We start from the raw sequence: 20,731 nt of genomic DNA on the forward strand, positions 1-20,731 counted from the left end.
TCGTTTTCTTTTCTTTTCTTTCCTTTAGTGAACCGAGGAGCGGAGTTTTAGTACCAACTTAGATTTAATTTGTTTTGACACCACTTCATTGGAAACTTGTATAATTAATGAGGAACTCGCAGCCGCACCACTTTTAATTCGTGTTTTTCAACTCAATCAATTTTCATGCTATTTGTTTTTAGTTTTTAATTTATTAGCAAACTCTCTTTTTATTGTTATTTACTACTAATTTAGACAAATTGTGCCTTATACAAAGACACATAAACTTAATTTTTTGATAAATCTAACGTTCCATCCATCCACCATCATCAACCTTATGTTTTCCTTCCTCCCTATGAAATCGAGCTATGGATGTAAATAATTTAAAATTTATGATCCACATACTTTGCAACTTTTGTAGCAATCTATCTTGATCATCTACACGAATAAACTTGAAAAGGCCACACCTCTTCCCAATCTTAGGAAGCTTTCGAGATGTGTAGTCTGTAGACATCATTTACAACCCCATACTTGTCACACTCCTTTCATAATCCTTTCACATTTATTGTATCGGGAAAATTATAACATAGATCGATACAAGGATACTTTCTACATTTTTGAAGTTAAGGTTACTCATATTTCCTTCACTATTTAGTCCATCTCGTACATGTTTGGGATTGCAATATATTCACTTTCAACCATCATTCTGCTTATCATTCACGCCTATTCTCTTATCCACATAAAATCAAGATTATAGTTCAAGTATAGTCTTAAATGCTTCCTTGATTACTAATCTCTCCACACTAGGCTATCTTCGTAGTATCCAAGACCGACCCACTCACCAGAGCATTTTCCTTAACTTCTTATTGTTTGGACATGAAACCTTTACTTAGTCGCTGCTACTTTTGTTAGGCTAATAGGCTATTCGGGAACTGTACACACATCAAGACTCAAGCGAAAGCTACCTCGATTTATGCATAATCTTGTTGAATAATTGTTAATATACAACAAAGTTGGGTATTGTCACATATCGTTCTTTGTCAATAATCTAGAGAAAGAAGAAAATTTTGAAATGACATAACATAATAAAAGCTTTTTGAATGGACTCCACCACGTCCAAGGATGGGCCCGTACGTCTGGTAGATGAGAGTCGCGGAGCCCCACATGTAGAGACCAACATATCATCAATGGGACATCCGTCGATCCGCTTGTTCAGTTTATAGGTTATCTCAACGAGAAAACATTTTTTAAGGTCGGACGGAGCCAGGTGTGGGAAGAGGGGCGTGACCTATCCCGCTCCGATGAACACTGCACTAGTGGTGTGGGAAGGCCTGCGCGGGGAATGGGTGAAGGGTTCGGTTGCCGCGTTCTCGCTCCTTTGGTGATTGGGTAGAATTTTTTTTTTAAACTAACCGTTAAAAAACGGTAAAAAGTGATTTTTTTTATTTGCAACGGCTATATGCTTTTAAATGTAATATGTTTTTTACCCTCTACAACCTCTATAATTACTCATACTCATTTACCTACAATCAAACCTCAACCTCTATTTTCTTCAAAAAAAAGTGAATTCCGACAATCAAACATCAACCTCCGATAGAAGGAAAAAAACTCACGTTTCGAGTTTAAGCAACCCTACTAGAAACATTTTTGCTATCGATTCATCATCACAATGAGTTTATCGCCCCCAACTCGATACTCCCATTCAATCTCCACTACAATTTCAATACCAAAATGTTAGACAATATTATCCGGTCCAAGTTCCAAATGTTACTTCGCAAATATTTTCAAACTTTGTTGTTTTTCCCGATCAACATTCCCCAAATCAACCTCAAACCCAAACTCAAACTCAAACCTAAACCCAACAACAATTCCAACTTGTCAATGATTTGGATGACTCAGAAGAAGAAGATATGGTTCCCGAAACTCAACCCACACCACCCTCACAACGACGCAAAGGAAACAACAAGCGCACAAGGGTGTCGTATAACCAGGAAGACAAAAGTCGATATCATGTGGCTTCCACAAGAAGAACTAGTTTTGGTAAAATCTTGGGTTGACATTTCTGAGAATTCGAAGACGGGAAATACACAATCGGGAGATCATTTTTGGTTTCGCATTATAGAACGGTTTCGGGAGGAGGTAGGAAAAGATGGCGACTACCGTACGAAACACCAAATGAATTCGAAGTTTCGAGAAATAGCAAATGATGTTTCAAAAATAAGCGAGTTGTACAACAACCTAAAACCCAACGAAAAAGCGGCCAAGGCGACGAAGAAATACTTCAAGAAGCTTTGCAATTTTACCTTGAGGAAGTCGGAAAATCATTCAAGTGACACGATTGTTGGAAATTATTGGTTAGATGTCCTAGGTGGAAAAAAATACGATCAAGATTTTATTTTTGGAGTACAACAATCAAAGCGAACGAAAACGGGCTCTAGTGGTTACTTAACTTCCTCCGATGCTCGGTCGGTCTAGATTTAAATCAGGAGGACGAACTTGAGCTAGAAGAAATTGTCCGACCGATGGGTAGGGACAAAGTAAAGAGGAAGGGAATAGGGACTTCTTCGGGTGCATCGGATTTCAGCTTGGACGTCAACGAAATGCGGAAAATAACAGCGCCGTTTGATCGATATAATCTTAATTTCACTGAACGTTTGGCGTTCGACAAAGAAAAAGAAGAAACAGGGAATAAGGAGCACGCGGAGAGACAAGAAATGAAAGATATGAAGTTCTTGATGGAAAACACCGACCATCTCTCGGGACCAACTCTCGAGTTCGTGAGAAAGAAAAAGAAAAAATATTTTTCATAGGTTGTTGGTTTGGTTGATTTTTTGTTTGTGTTTTTTTTAATATTCTACTTTTTTAAATCTTTGGTTTATTGTAATTTTTATTTTAATTAAAGAAATGCATTTTCTTTTTAATTAGATTTTTTGTTTATTATTAATTTAAAAATTAGAAATCATGAAAATGAATTAATTTTATTTAAAAAAAAAAAACAAATAATGAGGAAATCTTCCCACGCATTCATTGAGTTTAAGTGAGTAAAGGAAAGTGATAAAATGGTGTTGCGGCACAAAAAAAATAAGAGAAGTTTTCCAACGACACTCCTCGGTCTAATACTTATTCATTTCTACTAATTAGACTATACAAAATCATTTGCAATCCCTGTGCTTCAAATTTGCTTTTTGCTATAAATGTTTTCAATTGTTCAATTAGAACGAAATATACACAACATCAAACTCAAAAAGGCCAAAGTTCTTATTCCAAGATTTGTTTTAACACAAAAAGTTCGAGGTCGATGACATCTGTTAAATAATATACTAACAAGGATTAATTATTATACATCCTGTAATATATAGATCCACCATCCTAAATAACCTTCTTTCGCATTCGTAAGTATGCATGTTTGCCAAGATATCCGACTCATACACTGCACCCAAAAGAAAAGTTGAAATGTTATAATCTTGTATACACAAAATGAAAAGCTAGTATATACGTAGCAATTAGTTATCATTAATCACTTTTTTATACTTAATTTTTAGTAAGTAAAATAGATAGATATAATATACTCCATATTCTTACTAATTGCAATCGGTATTGGGATCAATGGTAAAGCCTAGAGACACTCCACAGAAGCCAGGCAAGGTGGCAATAGCGGTAGCATTGGGATTGTAAGTGGTAATGACACCCATCAAACACATGCATAAAGAGCGCCGGTTTTCTTCGGAGTCACCGAGGTTATTAAGACTAGCCACCGCATCACAACATGGGGACCCTGGGTACGGATCTGGTGTCCCGTATTGTACAAAAGCAGAGCATGTTGATACAAGTGTCGTCACTGTCACACAGTCTACGGTGGCTGAGCTTTTTGTTGCCACCCACAACACCACCGTTAACGCTACTAATAAGCCGCCTCTCATCACTACCTTCACACCACCCATTTTCAGCATATGTTTTCTTGTTAAACAGTGAAGAAAGTAATACATGATTGATTAGTGATTTGATGTGGTTAATTATATGAGATGATGGGGATTGGGTGGTGGTGGTTTTGAAGTGACGAACGTGTGCACTACGCATTAAGGTTGCATGAGCCATGTAACCACGCAAACAAAATGGCTTGGGACTAGTTGACCAATATTAAACGTTTAAAGCTTATTATTATTATTATTTATTACCAAAAATCCAATAATATATATAACTATCGAAAAAATAACCACTTTATAAGATAACATGTAACCAGTTAACCCTATTTCACTCTTTATACAAATAATTCTTAATCACGTGCTTATCCGTGCAAAACAGCGACGATAAATAGTTTTTTTGGCGAACAGTTTCTTACTGGAAATAAAATACTTATGTTAATAACTTACGCTTATATTGTTTGTTTATATTATTGATATAAATTAATTAATATTGGTGTTTAGTATAAGAAATTTAAATACATGAATTTAATATTTAAAATTTTTATTTTGCGCCAAATTGAATTTCTTAATTACTTTCTTTAATTCAAATCTTCAAACTTTTGGCAAATATTAGTGAATTACTTATGCATGACTGATTTATATAAAAAAAAACTTTATAACTTATAGCTCTTAAAATTCAAGATATGACTAATATCTTTATAATATAGTATAAGATTTAATAAGGAGTAGCATAGAGATTAGAAAATATTATTTATATATATTACAGACTACATTATTTTAGTAGTCTGTCTCTACATGGGTAGACTAACGGTTTCGTATGTGTGACTCTGCAAATGAATATACAACCTTGCAAAACAAGACTTACAATGGGTGCGTGATCAAATGTAAATCATATTACAAGGGAAAAAAGACTAAGTACATATTAGTATCAGTCTTTTATTCTTTTAAAAAAAATCACAAGAAAGACAAGTTATTTTTACTATTCAATCACTAAACTATTTTCAAAAACAAAAGAACTACTTTCAACAAGTAGAAAAAAACTAATTCCCACGTTAACTACAGCATTATACCTTTTTCCCACTTACATAGCCATCAAGGTAAAATACAAAACACACACACACACAATATACTTCTATTTCACCATTTTACCAATATAACAATCAAATAATCTACGTTGGATCACAAAACAAACCAACAACTAAAACGAAACAATAGAAGGATTGCTAAAAATCACATGACTGAAATCATAACCCTAATTTGATTCAAAACAAGATATTGCAGATGCTTAACTCTCAAAATTGGTAAAAGAAAATAGTAACAAACATCTAAAAGACAAGTTTGCCCAGAAGCAAATAACATAAACAATACAAAATATTAAAATGTTCAACCAAGAAAATCAACAAAAATCAACGCTTGCCACCACCACCTCCTAACTTAGGTCCTTTACCTTTAGGGGCACTGCCACCCTTGCTTTGAGTCTTTTGTTTTGACACCACCTCTGCTTTCTTTGCTTTCTTCTCATCTTTTGTCTTCTTAATCCTTTCCTTTATCTCACTAAAATTTCATGAATGTAAAAAAAATATAAATATAAGATTTTTGGTTCAAATGGTAATATCACAAAAAAGAAATAAACATATACCGAAGAGCTGCCTCCCTAGCAGCATCACGAACTTCAGGCTTCTCACTTCTTTTCTTCTGAATAACTTCCAAAGTGGCCCCCACAATGGCTCTCGAATATGGCTTCTTGGTTGCACGTCTTCTCTTCTTCACTGCTTCCTGAGCAATGTCCTGAAATAATTGAATGACAAGAAAGAAAATTGGTCAGATTATTATTAAAATCAGTGAAAAACAAATCAATAGATTTTGAGTCTCACCTTCTTGTGTTGCTTTCTGTACATGGCTGTCCATGTAAGCTTGGAAGGCTTCAACTTGTTATGGAAGTACCTTTTGCATTTGGAATTGGCAAAAAGGAAGACCTAGATTGAAGCACAAAAGTCTTTTAATTCAAGAATCTATGCAGCTAACAAGAAAAGTAACAATCTTGATATGTAAAATAAGATCATGTACCTGAGAGTCTGATCTAATGAATCTGATACCCCTTCCAGGATATATCTTCTGGCCACTGAAACGGCATAATTCAGTCCTACAAACAATTCATCGTAGTTTCACAGTTAACACGAGGGGTTTCCATGGTATGTAACGATTTACAAAAAGGAAATCAAAAGTGCATACGATTTCATGTTGAAGTGATATACAAGCAGAGATAAACATCTACATTTTTTGGTCGTGATCATAGATGTAATGCAACAGAAAGGTTTGGCCACATATGAATATAGAATCAACGTCGACAAAACTATAACCAATCCTAGATCTTACGAGCATATATCGTTGTATATCTCTAGTTGATCGCGTTTCTAACCCTAATAATACAACTTCGTCCTCTTTTACTTAAACGGTTTGGAAACCCTAATATGATTGCAACACATTGGATTGAAATAATTGGGGGAAAATGACGATTAAGCAGGTATCTAAAAAATTAGCCACCTTCTACCACTTCCTAATCAACAAAACCAACAATTGGAAATTCAAACAAAGAAGCGTGAAAACTTTCGACAAATTGTAAAGAAAATGGGAACATACTTCAAAACCATGGCGGCCGCTGCTACAGTTCTACACTTGCTGAAGAAAAAAAAAAGCCCTAGGAACACCAATTGTATCCGTCCTTATATAGCACCATCGCTTTTAACGAAAGATATGCGTTTTAATCATATCAGACAGCTCCCTTGAGGAAATAGAGATGGCGCTTGTAACCCCTCTAGTTTTGTTTTTATTTCAAAATACCCAAACTTTTATTTTTTTTCCAATTATATCATTGACAAAATTGCAAAAATGGTCATTGTGGTTGGCAAATTTCTGCAATTTTGGTCCAAAACGATACCTTGGTGCACCACTGGTCCAATTTTGGAACTTTTTATTGTTTTTGGTCCCTATGATTGACATATATATGTAGTGTTGGTCCAAACTCCACTTGAAATGACAAATTTGCCCTTAAATAATTTTCTTTTTAATTTAATATAATTCTCTTTCTAATTATTCTAATTAAAAAAAGAAAAAAAAAACAAATCACCCCTCTTATCCCTCCCTCCCTTGTCGCCTCCCTCTTCCTTTCCTCCGTATTTTTCACGAATAAACTCTTAAATCTAATCCTATTTTGCAATTTCACTACACGAGAGAAATAAAATCCATAAATCTATCATCCTTATATGCCTAACTGTGAATATATTTGATTTTAGTTTGGTTTTTTTACTTTTGAGGAAGATGAAGTGGAAGACTTTGGAGTTATACCTTTTGAATCGATGAACGAAAAGGCCAATTAAATCAAGGTTAAAGATGTTGAAGGTGTGAATTTGGTGAGGTGGGTGGACTGTAAGAGAAAGAAAGGTCAGGAAGTTGATTTGCATGATCCAACAGTTTTTAATGGTTGTTAGAAGTCTTCAATGCTCCAGGTCGGGAACGGAAAGCCCATCGATGCTTTTTTACTTCCCTCGGACCTGCTTTCCTTCCCTTTCATTCGCAGATCGCTACCTGAGTAGCCCTTGTTGCGTTTGTTTCCCTTCGTTCTTCTATTTTGCCAAAATACCTCACTAGAGATGGTGTGTTTACTCTGTGAACGACAAGAGCCAACAAACTCTTGTTTTGCCCCTCTTTGTGATCGATTGCCACCATCGAGCCACCTGTTGCTGAGGTCAATATCCTTCTTCTTCAAACCAGTTTGGCACCGGAGAGAGAGGGAGGTAGCAGTGGTCAAAGGGTGTGTTTAGGTTGTTGCTGATTGGCAAAAGTGATGAGAAGAAGTGGTTCCTAGTGATGTTCGGTGGTCAAAACAACACCACCACCACTCCTTGGTGGTGGTTGTTCTTGGCAGTGAAAGGAGAAAAGGAAAACAGAAAACGTGAAGGGTGGGTCTTGCAATGGATTTTACAATACAAGAGGGGGATAGAGAGTGGCCATTAGTGGTGGTTCACAACGGTGGGGGGTCACTGGTGGGTGGTTGAGGGTGGCAGCCCTTGGTTGTCCCTATTTCTTTCTTCGTTTATTTCACTGGTGTGTGTGTGTGTGTGTGTGTCTAAGTGTTTTTGAGGGAGAAAAAACAAATAAAATATAAATAAATATATAAATTAAATTAATTTATGTATTTTAGCAATTAAAAAATGAAAAATATAAATTATAAGGGCATTATCGTCTTTTTAAGTGTGTAGGGACCAAAAACAATAAAAAGATCCAAAATTAGACCAGTTGTGCACCAAGGTATCGTTTTGGACCAAAAGTATAGAAATTTGTCAACAACAACCATTTTTACAATTTTGTCTATATCATTACACGAATGGTCCCTACGTTTTGGGGTAGTTTGCGTGTTTGGTCCCTAAATTATTTTTTTTTTCTCGGAAGGTCCCTATTGTTTGTTTTTGTTACGCGCTTAGTCCCTACTGTTTATTTTTGTTACATATTCGGTCCCTGTTTTATCTAAAAAGACTATTATTTAAATAGGAAAAAATTATGGGGTATGTAAGGTAAAGTGAAGGGTGGAGTTGGGGGTGTGTTTATTTAAATAAATTAAAAAATCAAGGGCAAAATAGTCTTTTTAGGTAAGACAGGGACCAATCGCATAACAAAAACAAACAAGTAGGGACCTTCCGAGTTAACAAAATAAGTTAAGGACCAAACACACAAATTACCCTAAACCATAGTGACCATTCGTGTAATTCACTCCTATACAAATATCTGTATGTTGCCTAAAATAAAACTATACAGTTAAAGTTTTTTTGTATATACATAAAAATAATAACTTTTATAATAAGTTAATATATATAAATTTATAATTCTTTGAATCATATTATAAAATATACATTTGTCAAAAGCATATCATTCAATTTGTGTTTACATAAAATTAAACATGGTTTTCGATTCAATATTACAATTTAACGTTATTATTGATTAATTTAGAAATTACTTATTTGTTGTTTTTTTTTTTAATTTCAATCATGATGGTTAATTAACATATAAACCATTGTTTGCAAGTTAACACAATGTATATTTTTTGTCAGGGAAAATGACATTGTAGCACAACAAAGTTTTAGCTTTGTCCCGGATTGGTCACTGAAGTGAACTTTTTACGCAATTAATTCTTAAAGTTTCAAATTTCATGTCAATTACACCATTTTGCAGGATATGAAGCAGACATCCGGTAATACGGGTGACATGACACGTCGTATCCCACCTTTATTGCCACATAGATCTCACACACTATAATAAATCAAATCCTATTATGTGTTGTACTCTTTGCAAATTTTCTTGTAACTCTTTGCTTCTTCTTCCCTAACCCAATAACGCCTTTTGGTGAAGCAGAGGAAGAAGGTGGCGATGTCGGTGGCGGCGAAGCATTTAGCAATGGTGAAGAAAGGTGAGAGATGGAGTGTGGTATGAGTTCATTAATAACTTAGTTGTTACATTAAGAGATGGAAAATATAGGTTTTCTTTAGTTTATCACCATGGAACCTAACTATCTTTTCCTTTCTTTCGTCTTCATTCCGATACGGTTTTCTATGTCGACTAAAGTTGATCAACATAAGTTGAATCCAAAAATGTTAATGGGTTTGTGAATCCAGGTGATGACACACACGATCGCATCACACACCACCTTATATCATCATTTTTTCTCAACACTAATTGACACCCAACAACACCACCATACCCCCTGTATACCATACCACTCTATAACAGTCTTCATCCTCCATTGCATAGACTACCATCTCCATCTTCGTTCCTTGCTATGTTTATCAACGACCCTTGACTCCAACTAGGGACGGATCTAGTATGGTGCCAACGGTGGCACCGACAACACCTAGTTTTTCCCGACGTAGTGCAAAATTTTCGATTTTTTTTCTTTTTTCTACTATAAAATATGCCACCGGCAACACCTACTATGGATCGGCAACACTTATTACGGACCGGCAACACCTACTACAAAATCTTGGGTCCGTCCATGATTCCAACACCACATTGGATATCTATCATCACCATCTTTGCCCTCCATCATCGCATCAGCCAACACAACACATGTAATAAAAACACAACAAGAAGGAGAAGAGGGAAAATTCCACACACATTTTCAAAAATCAAATTCTATAGATATCAGACCATATTCACCAAAGATCGCAACCATTAGAGACCACATGTTCATTTGTTATTTTGAGTGAAGCCAGAAAACACGAAGAAGGAGGACTAAGAGTCGAAGATTAAGTGGAGGGAGTAAAAGATGAAGATACAGATCCGGGTGATTTTGAGTCTTGTGATGAATATGGTTTCCAAGGTGTTTGGTTTGTTTCCATGTACAATGATCGAACTGAAGATACATATAGGCGGTGGGTGGGTGAATTTCAGAAGTTGTTTCCAACGAGATTTAGTGGCGATGGCGAGGAAGCCATAGACGAGGTGTGGATGCGGCAGAGATAGCTATGTGGCGGAGGAGATGGAGGCTAACCGATTCCAACCTATAAGAAAATCGATTGTGCGGTTGAGAAAAGAAGTAGTTTTCACTCTTTGGTGGGTTTTGTTTTAATTCATGGTTTTAATTATTAGAAAAATCATTTTTTAAATGTAGTTAAAGAAAATCAAAAAGCCACATAGATTATGGGTAACCGGTAAAATTGGGAAGATATTGGTCATTTCTCCTATTTAACAGGTAAAATAACACATTAGTGGCCTATTGCGCAAAAAAAAATGATGATGAGTCTGGGACAAAACCAATACTTTGTTGTGGTAAAATGTCATTTTTCATTTTTTTGTTAATTAATTAAAAACCATATAGTTGGAAAAATTAAATTATAATAAAAACTAGTTTTTTTATATTTGTTATTTAATTTGACTTGTCATTTTAAATTTAAAATGTTCAAAACATTTCAACTATTTTGAATATAATTTTTAAGTTTATTTAATATTTTTATTGGTCTTTTGAATTTACCATAATATTTAAACTAATAAATGAATATATTATAATAATTATTTTAAAAGTTTACCAATAATAAGATAATATTTTATATTTTTAATAACATATTTTAATTTTCTAGATTAATTATGTTAAGTTAGAAATTAAAAGATTATAGAGGCTTTAAATGCATATGATGATATGAAAATGACTCATTTATAAGATATATAGATATAAATATAGATAAAACTTACGACCTATTTGGTAGGATCTGAATTTTTAGTAGGTATGAATTTTTAAAAGAATTTGAATTTTTAAGATCTAAATTTTAACATTCTGTTTGGCTGGAACATCTAAATTTTTATGTTAAATGATAAAAATTATCATTTTACCCTTTATGTATCATTTCTTTCAATTACGACATTGTACTTTCAATTCTAACATTTTAATTATGTAGAAATAAGAATTACAATGTTACAATAATCTATCAATTGGAAGTATAACACTACATCTTATTATAATAGGCACAATCTATCACTATCTGGAACATGGGGTATGCATTATATTTTCTCATAATGTAAAAAAAGAAGAAGAACTCAAGTGGTTGAATTTTATTTATTTATTTATTTATCTTTTAACATTATAAACGTTCAATTGTCATCAAATCGAGAAATGAACTTTAAGCTAAAAACTAACATTAAATCATAAAAAAATGAAACTTAAGACACTAGCAACCATAATTCCATTGTAGTTCCATATATTCATTGATCGGGGACTTGAAACTACCAAATGGCAAAGAGACCTATAAAAACATTGTAGTGATCTTGTAAGATGCAACTACCAAATGAATCACAGTCTCATTAAATTAGCAGCTTTCGTTGCATCACAAATTCTTTCCTAAATGTGTCCGATGGTTAGTAACCAATTGTTTCTTATTTATAAAACTTCGGAGAAAACTTCATTGGAAATGGCAATGAAAGTACAATAGGGATATGATCGTATTGCTTTGTGATACCTTAATGTTGTGTAGATTTTGTTGTACATAAAGTAGCATACATACAAACCTACAAATCCAAGTGAGTTACTTATCAGAAAGTAGAGAAATATAAATGATATGTAGCAACTGCGACTTTTGACACTGATCGCTATTTACAAAAAGTGACAAACGTCGAATATAATAGACTTAATACACAATATATATCAATATATGATAAAAATGTAAGTTTTGTATTAAGATAAATTGGAAAAATCAACTGAATCATTCGTAAGTCGTAAAAATTAGTGTGCCGAAACACACACACACACATATATATATATATATATATATATATATATATATATATATATATATATATATATATATATATATTATTTATGAAGTACGTATTTTCTTGGTCCCGAAAATATAAATTTCGTAAAAATTTAAAGATATAAATTTTATAAGATATAAAAATAAGTCGCGTAGTTAAATTATCAATGTCAAAACTACGAAGAGAATGGTTGACCTGTGGGTAAAGTCAGCAAAAGGAAAATCCTAATACTAATAATAAGGGCTACAAATAAATTCAAAATTTGCCAATACAACCTAAAGTAAAGTTGTAGTACTCATAGATAGCTACGCGTGGATATAAAAAACGTCGAAAACGGAGCTCTTATAAAGAAGTTACAGATTTTACAAGAACCGACATTTTCAACGCATGCCCGACACGCAATGCACGACACACACATACTTCTAGAAGGGGATACGTGGCACCACAAATTTGGACAATGGCAGAAGAAGAATGGAGCAACGTCACAAGCACACGGCTCGCACCCTAGATGCACGACGCACACTTGCTTTTTTCATCTCTATATAAAACGTTGAAACCACATATTGAATTCATCCAATTTCATTTTGCTAACAACTTTTTCGTTAGACTCTCAAACCATTCCCCATATTTCTTTAGGGTTTCTTTTATTATTATTATTATTATTATTTAAATCTTTTCTCCCTCAATCCCAAGTTATCCCGAGCCTCTGCTCATTTTCCGGCAGTCGTTAAAGCATGTTATAAATGTGAGTTTTACAGCTCCTTTTTCCAACGTTTTTTAAATATAGAGGGAGTACATGTTAATTATTTACCAATTGTTATATATCTTTACAATCGTTATGCTAAAAATATTATTTTTATAAAACTTGTTTGTGTCGTTAATCTATCCGCATAAATAGATAATTATTTTACTATGTTGTCACTCTGTCCGTATAAATATTAATAAGTATTTTACGTTGTCGTCACTCTGGCCATATAAATATTGATAGTTATTATACATCGTTATTACTCTCTCCGTATAAATATCAATAATTATTTTACGTCGTTGTCACTCTGTCTGAATATGCTTCGATAGTTATTAACTTATTATACGTCGTCGTCATTCTGTCCTTATAAATATTTATAATTATTATACGTCGTTGTCACTCTTCCCGTATAAGTATTGATAATTATTATACGTCGTCTCTCTGCCCATATAAATATTGATAATTATTATACGTCGTTGTTACTCTGGCCGAACCTCTAGAGCAACATTATACGTAGTCGTAGCGATGACCAAATTAAGATAAGGCATTGTACTTAATTGTTACTTTGCCATAGTATCCTGTTTAGCTTTAAAAGAAAATTATAATCACTCCAAATAGAAGTATCCAAATGACATACTTTTGAAATAAAAGATATAATCACTTATCGAATATAAAGCACTGTAACCGTATATCAAATTCATCTAATTTCTATTTCTAAACTACTTTTCCGTTCAACTCTCAAACCATTCCCCATATTTCTTTCTTTGGAGTTTATTTATTTATTTATTTATTTATTATTATTATTATTATTATTATTATTATTTAAATTTTCCCCCCTTGTGAAACATCCCAAAAATCATGACAAAAATTCCATTTTTAAAACCTTAATAAAAACCATAATTGTCCAATCATTCATTCAAAACATAAGTTGTTTTCTTCCAGACAGAGTATTAATTTAAAACATGTTTAATTTATCAGAGTAAACATCTCAGGCTAAACTTCTTGGTGTGTGCGATGCAGTCATCCCAAGCTCTTCCATCCGCTACCGGAAGTACCTGAAACCAAAACTGAAAACCGTAAGTATGAAGCTTAGTGAGTTCCCCAATCTACCACATACCATACACATAATCACGTACTCGGCCCCCGCCCCCTGCATCGGGACTTGCCCGGCATCGAGCCCCGCTCGGTAAACAGATTTGTCTCTCTTAGGCCCTTCCTGTCTTTGGGCCTCACCCGCTATACACATACAATCGTATAAAAATGCTAATACATAAAGAACATACTTTACTATACTCCTGATCTAAGGTCTCGCCTGACTTGGGTCCCGCCCTTGGTCTGCTACTGATGAGTTATGGAACCCTATCCATACTCCTGCTGATAGTGAGATACGGGCCCCCACCCACACTCACTTCTCTCCTATCACGGGCCTCGCCCCTACTCTACTAATATTGAGATATGGAACCCCATCCATACTCAGCTAGTGATGAGATACGTGACCTCGTCCACACTCACCTCCCTACCAGTCACATACAAGTATCACAAAGACAACAAGTATAATCTAACATGCACATATCAATCTTCCTTCCTCGGGCTTGCCCCGACATCGGACCCTAGTCCGGAACATACTACCATACAAACATACTTCGGGCTTGCCCTGGTAGCGGACATTGGTCTGGAACCTATTGTACCATCACATGCAAGAATCACAAACACTTCTAGCATACTAACATTCCTCGGGCCTCGTCCGACATCGGATCGTGATCTGGAACATATAACATACAATGCCTAGGGCTAACCCCCAGGTCTTCCTACTATACACAACATAATGGGCCGACATTGTGGCCTTACCCATGCACATAGAAATAGTAAAATACTATTAGAAGATACGTTAAGAAAGTAAATCAAAATACTTTTATAATTCAATAAAATTACGCATAAAAGTATTTTGCAAGAAATATAACACTCAAACATGTGAGACATTTTCAAAACCTCATGTATTCCTAAAAAACTATGATTTTGAAGTTTGTACCTACGGAAGCAGTGGTTGATCGATGAAGCTACCGAAGATTTATTGTCGTTATAGTTAGGCATAGTTGTTAAAGCACCTTTTGTAACCAAAATTCTAGTATTTCAGAATCATATTCCGATGTAATATTTTATCCATAATGGAAGTGATGTTTATGTTTTTATATTATTTTGTTGTCGGCCGAGGGTGTGACATGATAGAACAATATTGTGCCTGCAAGCAAATAACAATAATATGTGTCGTCGGCCGAGGGTGTGACATGATAGAACAACATTGTGCCTGCAAGCAAATGGCAATAATATGTCTTGAGCTTTCTTCGTGTGTAATTGCATTTATCCTACAAATTTAACCAATACATTATACATCAATGATTGGAATAATAAAATGGCATAAATCAACCTCCATAAAACAATCACGAAACTCTATATTTTGTTGTAAATATTTGAGAAAAAACTTTTCCATTACAAAATCAAAACCCAAATTACTTGGCGATCCAAAAAGAATAAACTTTCTTCAAATAGATTCATACATACAAGTGTAAATAGGAAGTATCCATTAATTCTAGGGAATTTAATGAATTCATTACCATTTCTAATTGGATATTGGTCGTGCGAGTTTGTAACCATCAATTACCTCGGAGCAAAGGACACAACACAAATAGGTAGGTAGGGAACTGGTTACTTGGGGTAAAACTTGAAGGCATTTGTTCGAGATGGCGTTGGGGAGTTGTTTGAGGGCGACATGATGTGCGACGTCGGCAGGCTGTGTATGGGCAATGTCGGTGGTTCGTGGATGACTGGAGCTGTGGAGCATCAAATGTAGAGGCGCAAAGGTAGGAGGCGAGAAAGAGAATGAACGAGTAAGATTAGAGCAGGAGGGAAAAACATGTATTTTTTAGTTTTTTTAAAGGGACTTTTACATTTGACTGAATAAGATGTATTTTTTTTTCATACAATTTATTAAGAGCTAAACAAACAACCTGAATATTTAAGATTCATATATGGCTTCTTTTAAGAGCCATTAAAGGATAAACAAATATTTAAGATTCATAGATGGCTTCTTTTAAGAGCCATTAAAGGGTAAACAAACATCCCCTTAGTCCCGCCATAATAAGTCATTGTATATTGATTATTTAACAATTTAACAATTATGTAACCTTATGATAAATGCATTCATCGTTGAAGAAGTAGAAGTTAGTAGTCCCAACTCCCACGCTATTGTCTCATAAATTCTAACACTACATGGTCGACTATGCACGGAACTACACCACGATCGACATGGATGTGTACGATAACTCTAACTTTTTTCTCTTATAATTTAGAATTAAAGTTTTAACCGATGACTGATTTCAACGATGGAGGATATCAATGATATTCAACTTCATGAGTACATTCCACCAAAAAAAAAATATATATTATAATCGTTATCAATTTTTGTTCATGTCCAATTTATTTCGAGTGAAAATGGCGATAATGTAGGAGGTTATTAAAGTCATGGATGAGGACGAACTTTCAATGATGGAGGCTATGAAGCACATAGAGGCATAGAGCTACAACTACTGCAAGCTACAAATGAAGTATAAAATATAATTTCCAAACCTGTTCATTCCGACGTCAGTTCTTTTCTCTCTTTTTTTTTTTTTTTTTTTTAATTTTTTATTATGTACATATGGAATGTAATGGATGATGACGTAGGATGTTTGAAAGAGATGGATGAGGAAGTTTGAACATGGACTTGTAAGGTAATAATGATTAGTACAAAGTTTTATTGCAACTTTTGATTACCTTAAAATTTTGGTAATCATGCAAGAACAACATATAAGAAAATTTGACGTTAGTGTTGAAATCATAAGTTATGGACAACATTTGAAACTTATTCGTCGGTTTTAGCATGCGAAATAAGTTATGAAGTATTATATACCCTTTAAATTTTTTACTTATTATTATACTTTCTTATACGATTACTTATCATAGATTTGACATCTAGCAAAAGCCCACAAACAAGCTCGTCCAAACTAGAACTGGGATGAGGTAATTATGTTCAAATTTCGGGAGATGATAAACTAGGATTGGAATCAGACATGAATGATATAGACATGGATGATATGAAAGATTCATCACATGCCATTGTAAGAGAGATTGAGTTACCATTAGAAGCCGAAACAAAGTGTTTCATATCCGTGAAGACAATGAGTCTTGATACAATTTTTTTTGGGTGAATTTCAATATTTCATAATTGTTTGGTGGTTTGAAATCTAGTAAGAGTAAACATTTTGGTGGTATGTGTCAAAATATATCGTTCTATCTCTAAGTTCTTGGCGGAAATAAGAGAATATACACATCATGTACCATCAAAATCCGAAATATGAATGTTTCGTAAATGCTGGTAAATGTTGGCCATTTGGAATCCCAAAAGACCATGGTCATTTTCATCAATTTTCCACAATCCCGTGGTATTTTTGTGATATCCGTTTGTTTTTTATATCACTTCTTCAATTTGAAATAGCATACCTTGATAACTAGGAAAAGCAAAGTGAAAATTTTTAACTCGAAATCAAAAGTTTACAAACATCACAAGTCTAGCAGTCTAGATCAACAAAACAATGCATATTATTTATATAATTCAAATTAATTGAAGCCACACTATGCATTATCAGACACAAAGCATGTTCGGGGTGATCGGCCGCACGCCCCCCAACAGTTGAGGGCCAATAACAATCTCGACCCCGTAACAACGTAGAGCCCCAACTTTGTTATATATAAAATGTGTCAGAAATTTATAACAAATTTTTTTTTAGTCTAACTGATATGGTGTGTGCATGATATACATGGGATTCGTGTTCAAGTATATTTGATGATAAATTTAAGGGTTTTTTTTTTGGTAGTTTGCGGTAGTGCTTCTCAAGATTTTTCTAAAATTAAACCACTCATTTATGTAAATCGGACATCCTAGGCATCTAGTATCCTTCTCATTGAATAATGAAGGTTATAGATACTTAAGATATAGATGTAAATGCAAGACCTCGAGTAGTTGTTTCGTAAAATGAAAAAGGGTCTTAGCCTGTTTGTTCCTTATAACTAATTACCAAACATAACCATGCTAACTAAGTTAATCTATTACTTTTTTTCCCTATGTAATATTCGCACGGTATATTTGAAGCTACAAAAGCTTTAGGGCGTGTTTGGCAAAATTAGTTGGTAGTGGGTAGCTTTTAGCTTGTAGCATTTTGTTAAACGCTACATGAAGTAGCATTTGGATTTGGAGCGTTCTGTTTAAACTAAACGCTAGAAACTTGTAGTGTCGAACGAGACTTTCTGTTCAAAATTGAGCGTTTCGTTAAACGCTAGAAGCTATAAGCTCTCAAACGTTCTGTAGCGAACACGCGCTAAGTTAGGCATTTTAGATTTCATGAGGCACTAAATTAATTATTTTGATGGTTTGAAAGAAGTTCCATCCATGTTTTTTTTTTTTTTTTTTTTTTTTTTGTTTTTGTTTTTGTTGTTGTTGTTGTTCAATTCATCAAGTATCCCACTATCAAATTTTAAAATCCAAAACTAAAACTTCCAGTTTCCAAATATGGCATGTTATTTTGGTTGTTTAGCTCAAAATCTTGTTTGCATTGTAAAATATTTTGGAAAATTGAGTAATCTAACCCTTATAAACGATGATTTTAACAAAAATAATCATTTTTTTGGTAAAAAGACCATTTGCTCCAGAACATAGCATTCCAGAGTTGTGGTCTTTGTTTCGGAGTTCATACTTTGGATTATAACCTCAATCCTTTTTTTCGTCTCTTTTATATATATATATATATATATATATATATATATATATATATATATATATATATATATATATATAAAATGAATGTTTTTTTTAACATTTGTCACATTCTCATTCAATTTGTCAAATGTCATTTTGTGGTTATTTTGAATTAATTTTTTTTTCAAATGTCATTTTATGATTTTTTTTTTATTTTATTAAATTGCACGTAATATTTTAATGTAATAAATGTAGTAATAAATAGATATCAATTTCATTAATCAACTTTCCTTTTTAATTTCAAAATTCCCAAAATTAAAGTTTATTAGTTTCTTTTGTTTATTTATTTAAATTATTTGTTTAAATTTAAAAGATAAAAAACATTTCTATTATAATAATTCATTGGTTTTCTTATTTTTCATATAAATTCAAAGTTCTCAAATACTTTAACCTTTAGATTTAATTTTTCTTTAAATTAACCTATGTAATAAATGGGTCTCACAACTAATATATATATATATATATATATATATATATATATATATATATATATATATATATATGAAAAATCTTATTTCCACATGTCATAATCTCATTGATTTGGCCACATGTCATTTTGTGATTATTCTCAATTAATTTTTTTCCACATGACATTTTGTGGTTTTTTTATTTTATTAATTTCCACATAATATTTAAATGTAATAATTATAATAAATATAATAATAAATGCATATCAATTTCATTAATTGATTTCCTTCTAATTTCAATTTTTCTAAATTAAAGTCTCATTAGTTTTTTTTTATCTAAATTATTTGTTTAATTTAAAAGAAAAACAAACGATTTAATTTTAATAATTCAATATTTTTCTATTTTTTCTTATAAATTCAAACCTCTCAAATGTTTAGAATTTCATAATTTTTTTCTTTAAAATGAACTAATGTAATACATGGGTCTTACACCTAGTTTATATATATATATATATATATATATATATATATATATATATATAGGTGTGTGTGTGTGTATATATATATATATATATATATATATATATGTGTGTGTGTGTGTGTGTGTGTGCGGGCTTAGAACCTTACCTTAAATCAAGTAATTTGTAATTATCTCTTATAAAACAGCTTCAAAATGAGTTTCTCAAATAGTCAAACTTTAACAACCTGTGTGTGTACCTTCACAACATTAGACGAACCAACACACATACTTACACTCATATCGATTTGATGAATCGTTTCGAATCTTGTTTTGTGACTATAGGATGGGTGTTATATTATTTTTTACACTTTTCTATTGTTTCTTAAAAATATATAATGTTTCTACATCTAAATTAATTCATTTTTGTTCCAAAAAAATACAGATCCATGCATTCATAGGCGGCTTCTTGTCTGCCATCTTTATAGGTAGTGTCCCTCTTAGAGGGAATTACCTAAAAACAATGGTTGTAGCGGTTGTTATCAACGACAGTAACCAAACACTCCCTATAGCATTTGGTCTGGCCGTTGAAAATAATCTTTACTATATTACCTTGTTCCTTATAAGGCTAAGAGAAGCTCTGAGACGGGATAGGGAAGTATCGTTCATAACAAATATGGACGATGTTATTAGTTTTGCATAGAGCATGTATTCCATGATTCGTATCATGGTTATACTTATAAATATGTGTTCAAGTATATGCACACAAGAGGTGTATATGGCTGAACATTACAACATTTGTTCTAGATGACACCCAACTTATATATTGTGTCTGATTTTGAAGAAAGCTTATGTCGGCTGACCCCTGATGCTCTTGAAATTTTTACCAACATCGGTCATGTGAAATGGGCAAGATCCTATTTCCTTAACACATGTTGGAATGTAGTCAACATTGATGTTCCTAATTTTTTTGTGCTATCGGTAAATCAACACAATGTACCAATAATAATGCTTACCGAGTCAATTCGTGACTACATTCAACAGACTTTCCATGAACACAAATTAATGGGAGGTAAA

At 33.2% G+C, this 20,731-nt stretch overlaps 2 protein-coding genes across 2 annotated transcripts; both read right to left on the reverse strand.

The window, feature by feature from the left end:
- Positions 1 to 3,560: 3,560 nt before the first annotated feature.
- On the reverse strand, positions 3,561 to 4,017 carry LOC145069941 (Bifunctional inhibitor/lipid-transfer protein/seed storage 2S albumin superfamily protein). Its single transcript, XM_079016879.1, has one exon. The coding sequence runs from the start codon at positions 3,963 to 3,965 to the stop codon at positions 3,561 to 3,563; it is 405 nt and encodes a 134-aa protein (XP_078873005.1). The 5' UTR covers positions 3,966 to 4,017.
- A 1,160-nt stretch (positions 4,018 to 5,177) lies between these two features.
- On the reverse strand, positions 5,178 to 6,677 carry LOC145069228 (large ribosomal subunit protein eL24-like). Its single transcript, XM_079016176.1, has 5 exons — positions 6,543 to 6,677; positions 5,970 to 6,045; positions 5,777 to 5,878; positions 5,542 to 5,690; positions 5,178 to 5,456 (listed from the first exon to the last, which is right to left on the reverse strand). Exons 1-5 carry the CDS (start codon positions 6,551 to 6,553, stop codon positions 5,309 to 5,311), a joined length of 486 nt encoding a protein of 161 aa, XP_078872302.1. The 5' UTR covers positions 6,554 to 6,677; the 3' UTR covers positions 5,178 to 5,308.
- Positions 6,678 to 20,731: the final 14,054 nt, after the last annotated feature.

This window comes from Lactuca serriola, chromosome 8 (assembly GCF_051521515.1).
Source record: "Lactuca serriola cultivar US96UC23 chromosome 8, Lser_US96UC23_V15, whole genome shotgun sequence".
Classification (NCBI taxonomy): Eukaryota; Viridiplantae; Streptophyta; class Magnoliopsida; order Asterales; family Asteraceae; genus Lactuca; species Lactuca serriola.

Bases quoted from the DNA above. Each gene is read 5' to 3' on its own strand.
- LOC145069941 (XM_079016879.1), bottom strand. From the start codon at position 3,965: ATGTATTACTTTCTTCACTGTTTAACAAGAAAACATATGCTGAAAATG.
- LOC145069228 (XM_079016176.1), bottom strand. The intron at 5,879-5,969 runs GTACATGATCTT...GCTTCAATCTAG, and splicing joins TCATTAGATCAGACTCTCAG to GTCTTCCTTTTTGCCAATTC. The intron at 5,457-5,541 runs GTATATGTTTAT...ATGAAATTTTAG, and splicing joins GCTAGGGAGGCAGCTCTTCG to TGAGATAAAGGAAAGGATTA.